The 18,232-nt window shown below is 43.4% G+C and overlaps 1 protein-coding gene across 1 annotated transcript in view; it reads left to right on the forward strand.

Moving 5' to 3' along the window:
* The window catches only part of LANCL3 (LanC like 3), a 93,193-nt gene that overhangs the window by 66,125 nt on the left and 8,836 nt on the right, over window positions 1-18,232 (forward strand). Inside the window, exons 2-3 of the mRNA XM_042974757.1 lie at window positions 9,492-9,615; window positions 12,844-13,041. Of these exons, the coding sequence (XP_042830691.1) occupies window positions 9,492-9,615; window positions 12,844-13,041 (322 nt within the window). The remainder of the gene's footprint in view (window positions 1-9,491; window positions 9,616-12,843; window positions 13,042-18,232) is intronic.

Below are 18,232 nucleotides of genomic sequence, written 5' to 3' on the forward strand. Positions count from 1 at the left end.
AATTTCTAGTTCTTTAAGCTTTCTACTTAGGAAGAAAGTACATAAGAGAATATGCATCTTGATAACATACCTAGGATAGAGGACAGGTTAAACATGCATTAAGATCTCACTGCAAAGGACCTTTGGCCTAGCCTATAAGAAATGAAACCACTGAAACATACCATCTCATCCACATCCCAGAATTAGAGCCCAAATAAGTATAGATAAATTTGTAAATAGTTGTCATGAATCACAAAATAACAAAATTCTATTGCCAAAAGCACATTAAAGACCATTTTGGAGCTCCTGGGTGGCTCAGTCAGTTAAGCGTTTGACTCTTGATTTTGGCTCAGGTCATGATCTCAGGGTTGTGAGATCGATCCCGGTGTTGGGCTTTGCGATGGGCGTGGAGCCTGCTTGGGATTCTTTCTGTCCCTCTGCCCCTCCACCACTTGCACACGTGCACTTTCTCCCACTCAAAAACAAAAACCAAACCACCAGCTTAACTCCTTATTTTTTCACATGAGGAAACTGAGGTCCAGAGAGGTTACATGATTGGTCTAAAGTCACATAGTTAGTGAGAGACTTGTCTAGAAACCAGATAATCTTGAGAGGTATTTTACAGAAGCAAAGAAACATGGTTTGGGGTAAGTGGGACCCTGTAAGCTCAAAGTTTGGGGATGAGAAAAATAAATACACACACATGAAGGGCCATCCATTACTAGCATATCAATTATAAATTACAACAACTTAGGGATGTGAGCTGACACAAGCTGGTCCTTGGGTGGAGCCTGGGGCTGAGTGGTGAGCAACAGCAGGGTTATTTTATGATACAGATACTGAGCACAGACCCCCCCCCCCCCCCCGCCCAGGCCTATGGTACTGAATGGTGGGAGTTGAGTCACTAATTAAACTTTGGATGTCTGTTTCAACTATAGCTTATGTATCAGCTATAGCTTATAGCTTATAGCCTGTTTCAATTTATAGCTTATGTATCGTGCATATGCTTAATGCCAAAAATTGTGCTAAGGGTCTTTTGTGGAGTCCTTGTAGCAATGCAGTGAGATGGGTAGGTCTTACTTTTGCTGCTTTTTCCAAACGAGTAAACTGAGGCTTAGAAAGTACAGCAGCCCCCCCCCCTCCACTTATCCACAGGGTATACATTTTAAGACTCCCCAGTGGATGCCTGAAACCATAGATAGTACTGACCCCTATATGTACTATGCTTTTTCCCATACATACATACCTATGATGAAGTTTAATTTATAAATTAGGCACAGAAAGAGATCAATGACAAAACTAACAATAAAATAGAATTAAAACAATACATTGTAATAAAACGTATGTGAATGTGGTCTTTCTCAAAATATCTTACTGTACTGTACTCTTGTGCTGATGTGAGATGATAAACTGCCTACATGATGAGCTGAAGAGAGGTGAATGACACAATCGTTGGGCGTCTGGGTAGCACAGTCGGTTAAGCATTCGACTTTGGCTCAGGTCATGATCTCATGGTTCGTGGGTTCGAGCCCCGCATCAGGCTCTGTGCTGACAGCTCAGAGCCTGCTTTGATTCTGTGTCTCCCTCTCTCTCTCTCTCTGCCCCTCGTCTGTCTCTTTCTTAAAAATAAATTCACATTAAAAAATAAATTAAGGTGGGGCGCCTGGGTGGCTCAGTCGGTTGAGCGTCCGACTTCAGCTCAGGTCATGATCTCGCGGTCCGTGAGTTCGAGCCCCGCATCAGGCTCTGGGCTGATGGCTCAGAGCCTGGAGCCTGCTTCCGATTCTGTGTCTCCCTCTCTCTCTGCCCCTCCCCCATTCATGCTCTATCTCTCTCTGTCTCAAAAATAAATGTTAAAAAAAATTTTTTAATTATAAAAAATAAATTAAGGAAGTTAGGGGCACCTGGGTGGCTCAGTCGGTTGAGCATCCAACTTCGGCTCAGGTCATGATCTCATGGTTTGTGAGTTCGAGCCCCGCATCTGGCTCTGTGCTGACAGCTCAGAGCCTGGGGCCTGCTTCAGATTCTGTGTCTCCCTCTCTCTCTGCCCCTCCCCCACTTGCTCTCTCTCTCTCTCTCTCTCTCTCTCAAAAATAGACATTAAAAAAATTTTTTTAAATGACACAGGCATTGTGACTTAGCAATAGGCTACTATTGACCTGATGACTCATCAGAAGGAGAATCACTTCTTCGGGACTGAGTTTGCCCAAGGGTAACTGAAACCACAGGAAACAAAAGCTCAGATACAGAGAGCTTGCTGCGGAAGTAACTTGCTTAAACCCACCATGCTAGAAAGTGCTGAAGCTAAGTCTGGAACTCTGGTCTGTCTGATCTGAAAGCCCCTATGTTTTCTTATCATGCTGTGCTCCTTCTTTTGGCTCAAGAGCCAGACCCCTTCAATGCCTCGGGAACCAGAGTTTGGAATCCTGAGGAACCTTAGAGGCCACCTAGTACAGTGCTGTTCACTGGGTTGTTTCCAGACCAGCAGCATGCCCACTACCTGAGAACTTGTTAAGAATATAAGATCTCAGGCCCCAGTCCACAGCTGTTGAGTCAAAATGTCTGCGGGTAGGGCCCAGGAGGCTCTGTTTTAGCTAGCTAGCTCACTAGGTGATTTTTAAGGCACACTAAAATTTAAGAAGCACTGGGTTAGTAGACAGATTCTAGTCCAGTCTCTTTATGTTAAAGATGAGGAAACAGAGTTGTGCTGACTTAACCATGGTCACTGTAGCAGAGTTGGATCTCAAGCCCAGACCTCCTGAATCCTAGTCCAGTGTGCTGTCTGCTGTGTTCTTTAGTTTCTCTATTACTGTCCCACAATATGTGCTTTGGTTCCTGTCTTGGAAACACCGGATGAGGTTCAGTAGACCTCTGACCTGACCTAGCATATCCACTCATGTGGCATATCTGGTTTCTCCCTTCCACTCCTCCGTGATTCAGACCAAAGGTGTTTATCCAGACCTGGGACTATCTTCTGTTTGGGAAGTCTTTTCCTCTTCTTCCCTTTAGCTCTTCTTCTGTCCTCCTTTTCCTTCTTCATCATGTATTATTATTATTATTATTATTATTATTATTATTACCTTGCTTTTGAAAACCATTTTGCATTCATTCAATATTTCATAGCAGTGATTCTCAAATTTTACCATACTTTGGAATCGCCCAGGGAGCTTTAAAAATACTGATGCCTGAGTCTCACATCCAGACAGTCTGATGTAATTGGTTGGGGGTGTGGCCAGGCCTTCATGATTTTTAAAAGCTCCCCAGGTGATTGCAGTGTGCAGCCAACCACTGGCAACTGCTTTTTTAGGAGTCTCACCATGACTGGAGGAGGTAGGTGGGGCAAGTGTTTGTGATCCCCTTTCCATAGATAAGGAAGCTCAGGCTCTGAGACATCTGGTGTCTTGTCGAAAACAATGAAATCACCTAGTGACACTTGGTGGCTTACCAGGTACTTATAATAAATCTTTAAAGCCAGCTGTCAGTCTGCAAGAATGGGGTAAAACCTGTTTTTCTTTTCTGGTTCCCAGTGTTTTTTGGGCTTGTGTTTCCTGACATGAGAAGGGAAAAGACACAACTTTGCAATGGCATCTGGGACCAAATGGTTATAACTGAAATTCCCTGCTCAATGCCTTTAATAACTCGAAGATAATCATGAACTAGAGCACCCCCCCCATCCCCCCTGCCATTCATCACCCAACATAATAATGGTCAGAGAACATCAGGAAAACCAGATGGAAGAGACTTGCTCATTCTGCACCAGCACATGTGCCCCATTTGGAGACCAATTAAGAAAATAACAAACCTGGCCACATTGGCTAAGGGAACTCTCCACTGGGGTTTGCAAATTTGAGCACGTGTTTCCCATGCATGGTATATTGGAAGAGAATTTCCCATTGGTGTTTGCTTCTCTTTTCTGGGTATCCTGATCATTTAAATTATGGTGTGCAGTGTTCTTGGCTGGTGCTCGCTTTTATTTCCCTGGATGTCTCTGGGAACTTCCTATAGTTCCTTCAGTCTAATTTCTCACCCTTCCCAGGAGAGATCGTCTGCTGCAACCAGCCTCTCTGTTCCCATAATGCCTTGCTCCTTCAGGTGTGTTCCCTGCACCAGCAGCCACAGCAACAACATTACCACCTGGGAGCTTATTAGAAATGTAGAATCCCGGTCCCATCCCAGACCCACTGACTCAGAATCTGCGTTTTAACAAGAACACCCGAGTAATTGGCACGTGGTGCTTTAAGAGGTGTTGCCCTAATACCCAGAGTTTTTTCCCCATCATCCCACAGTTTAAAATGCTCTCCCTCCTGGCTACTTTCATTTATCCACTTCCTAATTGTCCTTCAAAGCTTAGCTTGGATCCCTCTCCATCTGTGAGTCCCCCAATATTTATTCCCTCCACCTTACCGCTATAGGTCATGACTTTTAGAATTTGAACCAATATTGAATGTTTCGTTATTTAAATAGTTTGGGTATTATTAGCCTAATTATTAAGATTACTTCCTCCCCTGAAGTGCCTTGCACAGGCTTTGCACAAACGAATTGTTCGGTTCATCAAGATCTATTTCCTGCTTGAAAGCTGTCCTTAGCCCTATCCTTTCTCTTTACGCTCCTTCTACCTTAAAGGAGCTTCCCTGAGTTTTTGTCCCCTCAGCACCTGAAGTAAATCTCCACCCACTCCAGAGATTTTGTGAAGCCCTGGCTCTTCTCTGTAACCTACTGGGTTCCAACCAAACCACAACTCCAAAAAGTCATAAAAAGTAAAAAACAAAACAAAACAAAAAAACAAAAAAACAAAAACCTAACCAATTGTGGATATTGACTTTCTCCAGAAAAGTTTCCCTAACTTTTTCATTTGAAATTATTTGGACTGGGCATTTTTAAAAAGAAGTTTCCTTTTGGGGTTGGGGTGTTTTTCCTGCCTTACGATGGTGCCCATGGGAAACTTAGGATTGTCTCTGGCTCTCTCGTGGGATGTGCCATGAAGTGTTCTCTCTTTTACTGGCCCCAGACCCTGAGGCAAGAGACACATCTTTGAGACTACCATCTCCCCAAATTGCAGGAGGGAGCAGGGGGCACGTATCCTAGCTACCTATAAATCCCAAGACCTATCCCGGGGATTGTAGGCTCTCTCCTGAGGCTTGGCACAAGGGGGTGTAGGAAGGAGAGCAGGAGCTCCAAACGAACTTTGAACTTCCTGGTTTCCTTTCTGCGTCAACTTTTCCTACCGTGAACAGCTTTTAGTTCCATCTTGACCTTATATGTCCTTCAAATCTACTGTTTATGGTATCAACTTAAAGTTCAAAAATACCCAGGTTCTAACAACTCAAAAACCTTTTCCTCAAAGCTGTGGTCCATGGTTATCAAGGCCTTTTAATGTTCACAGGTGGTCAAATGGCTTGTTTCTTTTCTCTGGGAAGAAGCCTCTGCCAGCACATATGGTAGTCAAAGGATTGGAGTCAGATAAATTGCTGATGAAAACACCAAAATTAATGTAAGATTTAGTCTGCTACATATTGGTGTGATATAGGAGTGGCTTTCTGCATTCCATGTAGATGGGCAGTCACACACTCAGGACGTTTTGGACTGTTGGTTACTGACATTGGCACTGGCTGATCTCTAGCTATAGTAGGACTGCCACTTCAGAGGGCCTGTGGGTAGGACACTTGCCCTGGAAAGATATGTGTGGTGAAGGAAGCTTTCTATGGCTTGGTTCATCTCATGGATTTCCTTAATGAAAATCTCTCCTCCACATGGAGGTGGTTCAACCACCGCACAACCTTCAGGTCGGGTCAGGAAACATAGCGTGGGCCTTATTGTTCTCTGTCTCTTCAATCTCAGAGTCCAGCCCAACAGGACTAGTTCACAACAGACACCTGTTTGAAAGCCAGTGAAGGGCATCAGCTAAACTAATGAAACTGCTTAAATCAAACCACAGCTGACTTGCTTTGTAGTTTTGAGATATTGTAATTTATTTTAATTCAGTGTAAAAAACAATTAAAGAACCAAATCCATCCAAGATATCAGTACACACACAGGCCTTAGGTGCTACAAATACAGGAGAGGGAGTTTGGGTTTGTTTTGGTAAATGCCTAATGGGCAGGGAGCCCCTTTTCTTCCATCCTGTCACTCCCCCTCCCCCCACCGCCCCACCCCACCCCGAAATGTCACTTCCTCATTCCGGGGCCTCTGCATCTCAGAAGCACAGTGGCCATCTTCTCAGAGGTAGAATGTGTGCTCACGTGGGTGTTCCTGTGTGCCAGGTGCAGGGATGGAAGAATGCCGGAGGAAGCAGACAGATGCGGTCACGTCTCTTCTTTCTGTGCTGTTTGCTCAGGGGGAAGAAAAAGAGCACACTCTTCATCTGTGTTCCTCCTCCACACACCTTTAATGAGCACTGTTTTCAGTTTTTATTTGCTCATCAATAAACCCAAGGGTAGGTCTTGTCTGTTCCCAGAGATAAAGAACTGCATGCATAACTGGTCTTTATCCAGCCAAACAAGCACAGTTTCTCTTTGTTTGTCACAGTGTTTCAGGGAGATAAGAGGAAACCACCCAGACATGATGCACAGACCCAGGAGGTTTTGAAATCCTTTGTAAACTCATGCTCTATTCTGAGCTGTGGATTAGTGATGGAAAGAAAGGAAGAGGGCATCACATATAACCTAAGTTGATTTTGCTCCTAGGTTTAAAACAAGCAGGTGAATCCCCCCGCCGCCCCCCCCCACACACACACACAAAGAGACAGAGAGAGGGTGGGGGGGGAAATCATTAATAAATGTTCAACTGAGGAAAGAATAAGCTGATTCAATTATTAGCACAGAAGTAAAAATAGGGAGAATTCAAATGAGAATATACCCCGAAAATAGTGGACCTTTTTCCTATCACAAAAACTTTCTGTCTTATGGATTCAGACCAATATTGGCAGACAGGATCTAAGTTCAGTTGAAGAGCCACATATATTGCCAAGAAAACGTGGGCTGGGACCAGGTTAGAATCCTATTTTAAATTTTTTTCTAATGTTTATTCATTTTTGAGAGATCAAGAGAGACAGAGAGTGAGTGGGGGAGAGACAGAGAGAGAGAGGGAGACACAGACTCTGAAGCAGGCTCCAGGCTCTTAGCTGTCAGCACAGAGCCCAATGCAAGGTTCGAACCCATGAACTTCAAGATCATGACCTAAGCTGAAGTTGGACACTTAACCGACTGAGCTACCCAGGTGCCCCAAGGTTAGAGTCCTATTAAGTCCATGCCTTTTGAGGCTCTTGCAGGTTTCTGAGAGCAAGGCAGCCTAGAGGGGTTGATGTGAGACTGGTGATGGAAGCTATTAAGTAGAGTAACATTAATAATAAACATAAGATCAGTTGGCACCGATAGAAGGGCACAAAGGAAAAGATGTTTTTAATAGCAAATGAAAATTTGGGGTAGCAATTTGAGTAGATGCAGGAAATCTCCTAGGAAATCATCTAGGGGAAATTTGCTATTGAGCTCTGGAAAAACCCAAGGTTGAGCCCTGAAATGATGGTGGGAGTGCCTGGGAGGATAGAATCGTCAGGAATTTAAGGCAGAAAGGAGAATACCCAAGAGACAAAGATAGGTAGCTAATGGAAGGAAAACTTAAGTTGAAAGCCACAACACCATTGCTTCAGAGCAACCAGGTAGAAAATGAGGAGATAGTGAAGTCTTAGTGAAGCTGAATGGTGCTTCATGGTCTGTGACACATATTCTGCATTACTGTCTCTTTCCACCCTTAGGCTCATGAACTTAAATTGCCCTATGGTAGACTTTTGACTATATCTCATCTCCAGTTCTGGATAGTGAATTCCCTGTAGGGAAAAGATATGTCCCAGGCTTTCTAGAATTTCCCCTATAATACCGAGTATGGGGCCTCACTGGAATAGTAGCTCAGTAAGTGTTAATTGGCAGAATTAGTTAATGAACAGCCTCCTCTTTAAGAAATTAATTAGGTAATCCCAAATTAAATGCTAGATTTGAGGAGCCAAAACCTGGATTATATGTTACCCTTCTCATGTTGAGTAAGTCAGAGGAGCAAAACCCTGCAGAAGGAAAGAGAGAGAGGAAGAGAGAAAAGAAGGAAAGAAGAGAGGGAGGAAGGAAGAAAGGAAGGAAGGAAGGAAAAGAAAGAAATCATTAGTACTTTATTTCAGAAGGAATCGGTGAGTATAATGCTAGATATCGGGCAAAAAGATTTGAGGTGTGAGTCTTAGGAGAGAGGCCAAAATGGAATGGACTTTTCCTTGATCCTTGATTCATTCAATCAGGCCAAGGCTGAACTTTAGGTGATTTTTGGAGGGGTGGGTGTGGAGGTGGGCAGTGGCCATGGTTACTCTGGCTAGTAATTTTCTGCTGTAGGTTTGTGTTTTTGGAAGGTTGACTTTGTGAAAGCAGAGGTCTTGTCTACCTTGTTCGCTGTCATACCTCCAGCATCCAGAACAGCTCTCTTGCCATATAATAGGGACTTAAGAAATAATTGGGGAAAGAAGGGAAAAAGGGAGGGCTCTGCTTTCATGCAAGTAAACCTGGTACTTACTCACTCCCTTATGGGTTACCAAAGGCCCCCTCAGGTTCTGTGTTAGCAATCAAAGATACCAAAAAGGTGAGATGCCACAGTCTTTGCCCCCAAATAAGTGATCGTCTAGTGGAGAGAGAGGGAGGGAGAGACAGAGAGAAACATACCAGGTGGTAAGTGCTCCTCCAAAGAGTCATGGTAAAGATAGAGTGGGCCAAAGGGAGCAGGGAGCATCTCATCTGCCCTGAGGAAGAGTGGGCGGCAGAAAACATCTCAATCCTGAGCAGAATCCTAATAAACTCAACGAGGCTTTGTAGGCTTGAGAACGTTTTAATCTCTATAGTCCTAAAACGGACTGTGGGTATATTGAGTCAACTATGGAAGATGGCGAGTCATTGCATTTTAGCCATTGTCTCTTCAGGGCCATTTTGCTACTGAAAGTTATTTTGCCTTGGTGCCCACTGGACTTTGGTTTCATTCCGGGAATGCAAAGGCTACAGTGAGTCTGTCATGCGGCAGCGTCTCATAGAATTGTGGCTTTATAAGCGCAGTCTAAATGACACAGACCGAAGGCCCATTGTCTGGTCCAGACCTGCACCACACACTGGGAGTAACAGCTTTGTTAAGCATGATGGGTTAGGCCCAGTCTTTGTTCTTTTCTGAGCACTTTCTCGTTCCTATGACAAGGATTAATGATACAACCACTGTAAAGTGGTCTTTGCATTTTATAAAAGCCTTTAGCAATAAAAGTGCGTGTTTCCCCATCAACACAGCAAATTTTCTGAAGAGGGTGGATAAACTTGACAACAGCAAGAGCATCAGTTGTTTGAAAAAAAGTTCTGGCTGGCTAAGCTTATTTACACAAAGGAAAAGGATGTGTGGGGTGGGGGGTGGATATGCTGATGAACTCTTTAACAAGAAAATCCAGGGTCTGAGGAAAAAAGAAGATCCTGATTGGACTTCTGCTTCTTGATTTCCTTACACAGGTACTGAGCCCAGCACAGATCAAATCAATTTGCCAGGCGATTCTGGACTCTGGGAAGCAGTACGCCATGAAAAAAAGGAAGCCATTCCCTCTGATGTACTCTTACTATGGAACTGAATACTTGGGTGAGTGAAGGTGTTGTTGGCAAAGTCCTGTAGGAAGAAGGGAGTCCCTGATACCCGCACTGACTACAAACTAGATTTTTTTTTGGGGGGGGCATAGGTCATTCCTCTTCATTTCACTAGAAACACTTTAAAATGCCACTTGAAAACAAATATTGATAGATACTACAAATCACAATTGAATGTTTGTTTTCATAGCTTGACAGAAAGGCAGCTATTGTAATGATTACTTTTACTAAAGACTAAAATCCTTATTCTAGATCGTGAGTTCATTGGCTGAATTTCACTGAAAGTTTGTGAACAGTTTATACACTCATTGCCAATAGTGCCAATGCACAGGGACACACGATGAAGCCAGTAACAGTTTCAAGTGTTTAATGCTAGTGGGTTACTAACAGACTGCTTACTGAATCACAACGGCCCCTTTTGAGCTAGAAGGCATGTAAAGTGAAAATTACTTACTCCCCTTTTGAATCTTTCAGTGGCTCCCTGAAAGAGAGTCCTGAGCATGACTCGCAAGGCCCTTTGTAGATTCCTGTTCCCTTCTCCAAACTCAGGCTTTATCTCCCTCCCTTTTCTGGGTCTGTGCAGCGTAATCTCCTCCAAGCCAAGTGTTCTCATAGCTTCAGAATCTCTGTGCCTCTTCCTTTTGCCTAGAAGGCCCAGCCTCCTCCAACCCCTTCAATTCTCTGTAATACTACTACACAGACTTCAAGACTGATCAGACATCACCAGAGCTATTGAGAAACTTGGTGCTTTTGGAAAATGGGTCTATTGAATCCTCTCTGGAAAAACATTCACATGTTTCAGGTTTTGCCCTGAAGCAAAATTGGCCTGCCAAGTGTGGTCACCCTGCCACACTTATATTGGAGCCCTTATCACATCACACTCTATTTAGTGGCTTACCTGTCCGACCGCCTCAGCCGGCTTTGTGCACCTTCAGGATGTGGACTTTTGCTTACTTATCCTTGTGATCCCTGGTCGTTTACCAAGAACCTGTGCCTAATGAGGGTACCCAAATGAATGAGTGAATAGCTGATGAACAACTTCAGCAGTGAGCATATAGACTGGGAGTTCTCTGAGAGACTTCTCAAAGAACCTTTAAGTTCCTGACTGAGTTTCTCTAGAATCAGACCTTGAGACAAGGATTTGGATATAAATGGCTTGACCCTAGGAAGTGTTGATAGAGGAATGAGGAAGTGAGAGTACAGAAAAAGGTTAATAGAGGATGTAATTGTGAGCAACTGTGGGTAACTCAGGCTTGGTCCCACTGGGGTCCCTGAAGGCTGTATAGAATGTACCTCAGAATTGTCCCACCTAAATAATGAGGAAACTGGAGTATTCATCCACCAACTCCCTGCTTCATGGGTTGAGGGGCTGCTCCCACACCTGCTAATTCCCTAGGACTTCCACCCTGCTCCTGTGGGCTGGGCATACCCCTGTGGCCAGAGAAAGCCTCAGGCAGAATGATCAATGCTTCAGATGGAAGGTGAGGAGGAGGATAGGTGCACCAGAATGGTGAGTGTAGACGAGGTGATGGGCAGGACACTGACAGTGTCTGCTAGAGTTCCTTAATAGAACTATTCTTTTCATTTTTTCATCTTTTTTAGAGAAATTAACATTCTAGACATTTACATGTATAGCACAAACCAGATGGCTATCTGATGCATAAATATTTTCCTGGAAAGGAAGCTTTTTTTTCCCTAACAATTTAAAAGCCATTGAAAGAAAGGCACCTTCAAGTATTACAACTGAATTTTAAGAAGAATCATCTTTGACAGGATAAAACTGTAAGGCCTTTTTTGGGCAGTCAAGAGTTCCGAGGGCCTGAGTGCAAAGAGAAAGCTTCACAGTTACAGAGTTGAGTTTAAAGAACAAGCCCTCCGAATATATTGAACCCAGCACCTCCCACCAACCAGCATTCTATTCATTAGGAATGAGTGAAAACCCCTGCAGGGCTGGGCTGACTTTTACCTTTGGTGAGCTAGCTCCTTCTCTGAAAGCAGGCTCAGGCCTTTGCTAGTACAGTACCCTATGCTGGAACTCCTAGGAATTCTTCAAGACTTGCTCAGATGACACTACCTGTGTAGACAGAACCTCAAGTGCCCCCTCAGATCCTCCCATGGTTCTGTTAGCTCCTGGTACACATCTCTCATAACAGCATTTATCACTTCATATTCTATTTGTCTATTTATGAGTCTGGCTTTCTCACTGTACCATATGGGGAGGTCTTCAAGAATCAGACCAAGTCACATGCATCTGTGTACCCCCAGGGTTTAGTGCCCGATATACAGTGCTAAATGTGAAGGATTAAGTAAATTAATACCTGTTATTAGTGTTTAACTTTACAGAAGAAGGGATTTAGTCTGTTTTGTTCATTCATTTATCTTCAACACCGAGAACAGTATCTGGTACGTATTAGGTGCTTAATTCTGATGTGTTGAGTGAATGAATGAATGTTTAGATACCTAGAACAAATTATTTTTAAGCACTGTAGGAGGATTTTCATAAAAGCTATTGGTATGTTAATTACAAAGTTTAAATTTTTTTAATGTTTATTTATTTTTGAGAGAGAGAAAGACAGAATGCGAGCAGGGGAGGGGCAGAGAGAGAGACACACAGAGGATCTGAGGCAGGCTCCAGGCTCCAAGCTGTCGGCACAGAGCCTGACGCAGAGCTCGAACTCAGGAACCGTGAGATCATGACCTGAGCTGAAGTAGGACGCCTAACTGACTAAGCCACCCAGGTGCCCCACCTTTCTTTAAAAAATTTTTTAAATTACATTTTATTTTTCTATGTTAATTGAAAAGTTTATAAAAAAATCTTTTCTCTAAAACAGGGGTTGTCACTAACTATTTTTCTATAAAGGGATAGACAATAAAGATTTTAGGCTTTGTGGGCTATATGTCTCTGTCACAAACACAGCTCTGCCACTGTAGCACAAAAGGAGCCATAGATAACACACAAATGAATGAACGTGGCTCTATTTCAATGAATCTTTATTTACAAAAACAGGCAGTGAGTCAGATGCGGCCTGCAGGCTGTAGTGTGCTGATCCCTGTTCTAACATATGCTCCCCAGAAGCCTAGTTCTTAGGAGCTTTATTATTATATGACTGTGTGTGCTTCACGTAATATTGCCATTCATTTTTTTATACTCTGTCCTTTCACTAAACCAAACGGGCTCTCTTCCCAATTGTGTGAATTAATTATGCTTTGTGTGTTGATATAGGAGCGGCTCATGGCCTGTCGTCCATTCTCCAGATGCTTCTTTCTTACCACGAGCACCTCAAGCCCTCAGATCAGGAGCTGGTATGGCAGAGTGTGGACTTCCTCATGGAGCAGGAGCAGAACTGCAACTGGCCACCTGAGCTTGGCGAGGCCATCGAGAGGGAGAATGAGCTGGTGCACTGGTGCCATGGCGCCCCAGGTCTCACCCACGCTATTATCTGAAAACATTGCCTTTCACTGAGCTTAGCCAAAGAGAGGTGTTTTTCTCTGAGAAGTGATGGTATTTCTCATCTATGCGATGACTACATGAGATTGAAAGGTCAAGATGAAACTTGTCAAAGCTAAAAAAGTCTTGATCCGTAAAGGATCTCCAGGACTGATCCTGTAGTTTTAAGAATACATGATCAGTGTCTATTTGTATATAAATTAAACTAGCACTGTCCAATAAAATATAAGATGAGCCACATATGAAATTAAATTTTTAGTAGCCTCATTAAAATGTAAAAAGACACAGGTGAAACGAATCTCAGTAAGATATATTTTATAACCCAACATACCCCAAGTATGATTTCAACATGCAAACAATTTAAAAATTAAGCTGTTTTATACCTTTTTCATACTAAAGTCTTGGAAACCCAGTGCATATCTTATAGTGATACCCCATCGCAATTCCGACTAGCCACATAGAAAGTACTTAATAGGTACATTGGACAGTGTGGATCTGGAGGCTGGTAGTTCAAAATGTGGTCCCTGGACCAGTGGCATGGGCAACATGGAGCTGGTTAGAAATGCAGAGCTTCAGGCCCCACCCCAGACCCACTGAATCAGAATCTGCACGTTCACAAGATCCCTGCGTAATCTATATGTGCATTAAAGTTTGAGATGCACCATTCTATAATTCTTCAAATGAGGATTTTCATCATTACCTCGTAAAAAGTCTAGAGAACTGAGAAGCCATTTGCAGTGAACTCTCTGGAATTGAGCCTAGAAACTTATCAGACTCCATCTTTTCTTTCTCTTTTTTAAACAAAATCCCATTACACTGTTAGGCCTTCTGAGAAGGGGCAGTTTGAAATAAGTTAAATTCAAATAAATCAATTAATTTTGGTCGAGTGGCCGGGGGAGAGATTTAAAATAGCAAAATAACACAAAAAGTTTGGATTAGGAACAGATTTAATTTTCAAGGCTATGCTTCAATGCCGTGAGCACAACTGTAGAATATATTAGATTTCTCTGTAGTTTGCTACCTGATTTTTATTACTTCCTTTCCCCTCCTTCTCTAATTAATGTTCTTTAATCCCACTGTAATTCGGTTTTTTTCTTTGGTCCTGTCTCAGTTCAATAATAACATAAGTTTTGGCTCATTGGCCAGATTCTCTCTGCCGGCCACATTTACCTAAGGAAGGGACTTCAAAGGCTCCTATGTGTGCTTGTACCAGCGCCAGGCATTGTGCATTATGTCCAAGCTAATTCCCGCTGGTGGTAATTTGAGTCCATTTCTTCTTGCTTTGAACTTTTTGGAGAAAAACACGGTTGTTGACCATTCTGGAAATGCTCTCTCTTCATGTTACACTCAGCACTCCACTTCCCATTTCTCGTGAATCATTTTGAGTGATGGTTTGAGTGATGGCGGATACGCCAAGCACCCCCAGAATCCTTGAATTTCAGAGGTGTCCCAAGTTAAATATAGAGTATTTTAAAGGGACTCAATGTGCTGGTAAGAGCCCTATGAAGCATGGGAAGATAATCCATTAAAACAAGTGACTGGGTCAGTTCATTGATGTGGGTGTCTTACAGGGCACTTATTTTGTCCTCTTTATATGCCACATGCCTTCTGTCTTTGTAAATCCTGTGCTGTAACAGTATAGCGTAGGATTCATCACCTTGGGGACTTTATTTGTCCTCATATATCATTCACGTTCAGTGTCTTGGTAAGATTAAATATAGGCTGCAGAGCAAAATCATTTAACCCACGTTTTCACTGGACTGCCCCAAATAAACCAAGTCACAAATGAATAAAGAACCAAATGGGGCCCGTTATTTATGCCAACCTGCACTCCCAATCAAGGGTATTAGTCTTCCTTTTATGAAATGTGCCCAAAACAGCATAAGAATGATTATAAATCTGATAAGTACAGGTTAAAAACCATCATGATTTTTCTGAATTCAGCAACAGTAAGCTCTCCCAAAATTCTAAAACAGATGACTTAGAAAAATAATTTTCACTTGTTCGAGGAAAATATTTTTGAGGCTAGATTTGTGAACAGCACAGATGGTTTGGGGCAGCAGACTGATTCTGTGATTAAAAACCTGCCAGAGATAATCCAAATGTGGAATTTCATCAGTGATACCTTATCTCCCCCTATAATTGTTTCCTATTGACTGTCCTTCACCCCACCTCTACAGGTGACAGACAGCCTTAGTTACCATGTATGCGGTGTGGAAGTAGTTCTTGACTCGAAGTGAATAACCTTGGGTTCTAATTGTAGCTCCAACACTAACCACTAAATGACCTTGAGAAAACGCTTTGTGCCTTTTGTGCCTCTGTTTCTTCATCTGTGAAATGAGTCTGTTGAGATTCCTATGACCTCTTCATAGCCTTAATGATTCTGAAATGCAGGATGAGAGTCATTTACAAAATCATTAAAATAAATGCTGTGGCTAAAATAAACTCTGGATTGCATTATGTTATGTCACTACTGTGGTGACACTGACAGTGCATTTCCTTTACTCTGTGTGAAACACAGGTGTGGCTCTTTTTTAACATCATTTCACAAGGGCTCCTGAGTATGTGACCTTGAATGGAGAACAAGGGCTTGTGCAGTGCAAGTGTCTTTGGTCACTAAACCTTGTCGTGCACTGTATAATGCACACCTCTGTGCAATTACGGACTGCACAGCGGACTTGGGTGGTGATTCTCCAATGTGTTGAAACTATGCATGCCAAGTCGAGCTGTCACGGGGCTCTGCTAGATTGCATGCTTGCACAGGTTTGGCTTCTCAAGCCATATTTCTTAAGTAATGATTTCTTCCCCCCCCCCACTTGTGTTTGGTAAACACATAATCGTTGCTGACTTAGGTTTCTTATCAGTGCTCTGGCGACAAAATGACACGGTTCCTATCAAAAGCAAAGAAACCCAACATCCTTCCTTTTAGATTAAGCAGCCTTATTGTGGATTTCAATGGGGTCAGGTTAGAATATGTTTAGAAGTCTTCTAAGGTCCCTTCCATGTACCATTCTGTGATCCAGGCTGCAGGAAGAGGCCCTTTGTCTCTTGCCAGAACCATAGAATCAATGGCTATTAAGCTGCCTTGGGCTAATACATCCGTTGGACCGTATCAGCCCTTCTTGTTTCCACACCTCATTTCTGCTTCAGGGTTGGCCTGTACCGGGGTGGGAAATGAGACATTCTAAGGTCAGCAGACATTTATGGAGCCCCTGCCATGTCAAATGCCATGCCACAGACTAGGGGAGCAAAACCGGATGGGATGGAGTTCCCGCCCTTGGGTGGTTTGCACTATCCTAGGGGAGCCAGGCATATAAACAGGTAATTTTAATATGATATAGTGTAAGTGCTAAGATTTGTATAGGGAATGATGGGAACTCAGGAGAGGGATTCCTGGTGCCCCTCCAGGTTTAGGGAAGGCTTCCAGGAGGCAGTGATGCCTGAGGTAAGTTGGCCAAGCCAGGAAAGTTGGGAAGTGTGTTCCAAGAAGAGTCATTTAGAGGCTCGGAACCACATAGTGAAGGAAGGGGAACTGTGGGTGGTTTGGTTTTACTGAAGTGAAGAGCTTCAAGTAGGTAATGGAGGAGAAGAGGAAGAACAGAGTCACAAAGCTCAGTCACAAAGGGCTTTCTGTGTCTCACCTGGATACCAGCTTCACCTGGTCCTGAGGGGAAGCTGAGAAGCACAGATTACACCACAGAGTTGGTCCATCTTGAGGCAGGAGAGCTGACCTTTGGTATCCCTGGGTCAGCCAGTCATTGGCTGAAATCTGTGGGGCTGGTGGGCATATAGCATAGCCTCCCATTTGACTGAGGGCAAATCTCCCAGGAAGAGGGCAGCTGTGAGCTTTATTAGTGGCCAACTCCTAGCAACTGGGAGATGGGGCGCATGCCAGTAAGGTCAAGGGGATCCAGCAGAACACCCAGGGCTTTCAGTTCACCTGGCTAATACCTCCTCATCTTTGGTAGTCAGGCTAGATTGTGTCCCTCCCCCTAGTGGGCCTTTCCTGCCTCTAGGTGTGGGTTAGGAGCCTCCCTGTGTGCTTCCCCTCACATAACCTAATGGATGCCTCCAGTTAGGTTATAAACACTATGAAGGCAGGGGCTATTTAAAACCTGGGACACCTACTCCTGTACCTGGAATATGGTAGCTACTCAGTATCTTAACAGCCACCAAGTCCTGTGAGCCTTTCATTATTTAGCCTCTTTGCCATCTTTCTGCCAACATGATCAGCTCATAGCTACCCCATTGTACTTCTGGAGGTCTCTCGACACCACTGTGGGACATTTTGTCTGTAATGCTAATCCTGTCATTAAAAATAAAAACCAGCCAATCCCCAACAAAACACTGCACCACTGGTCTTCATGTGGGTTTTTTGTCCTGGCTCCAAACCTTTGCCTTGTTGATCTCGATGCCTAGAATGCTCTAACTCATGTTGGGCCTGGAGTTGCCTATGCATCCTACAAAGTCCTGAAGAAAACCCTACTTCTTTTTTTTTTTTTTTTAGTTTTATTATTTAGAGAGAGAGAGAGCACAAGCAGGGTAGGGGCAGAGAGAGAGGAGAGAGAGAATCCCAAGCAGGCTCCGTACTGTCAGCGTAGAGCCAGACTCAGGACTTGAAGTCACGAACCATGAGATCATGACCTGAGCTGAAATCAAGAGTCAGATGCTTAACTGACTGAGCCACCCAGGTGCCCTGAAAACCCGACTTTTATCCTAGGCCTCACCCAACTGTCTCCCTCAGGGAACTTCTACTTTTCTGATCCCAGTAGTGTTATTAACAGCATCATTCATTTTATGCTCCAACAGCATCATGAACTACATGTCCTATTATGTGTTAGTCACATGTACAAATTTTTCTCTCCCTTTCTAGACAGTGCCTTCCTGAAGGTCAGGAATCTTGTTTACCATTTATTTTATATTACCCGGGGCCAGGACTGGCTACATAATTTGGAGGGCCCAGTACAAAGTGAAAATGCAGCCAACTTTTAAAAAATGATTATTCATTTCAAGGTGGTAACATGCCCATGCAGCAAGCCCTGCCTGGGGCTATATATACAGTAATCAATGAACACTTACAAATGAATGGATACAAAAAATGAATAAACGTATAAATAAGCTCAGTTCTTTCAAAATCATCTTTCAGCTGGTGGGAGACACTTTG

The sequence above is a fragment of the Panthera tigris genome, chromosome X (assembly GCF_018350195.1).
Source record: "Panthera tigris isolate Pti1 chromosome X, P.tigris_Pti1_mat1.1, whole genome shotgun sequence".
NCBI classification, from domain to species: Eukaryota; Metazoa; Chordata; class Mammalia; order Carnivora; family Felidae; genus Panthera; species Panthera tigris.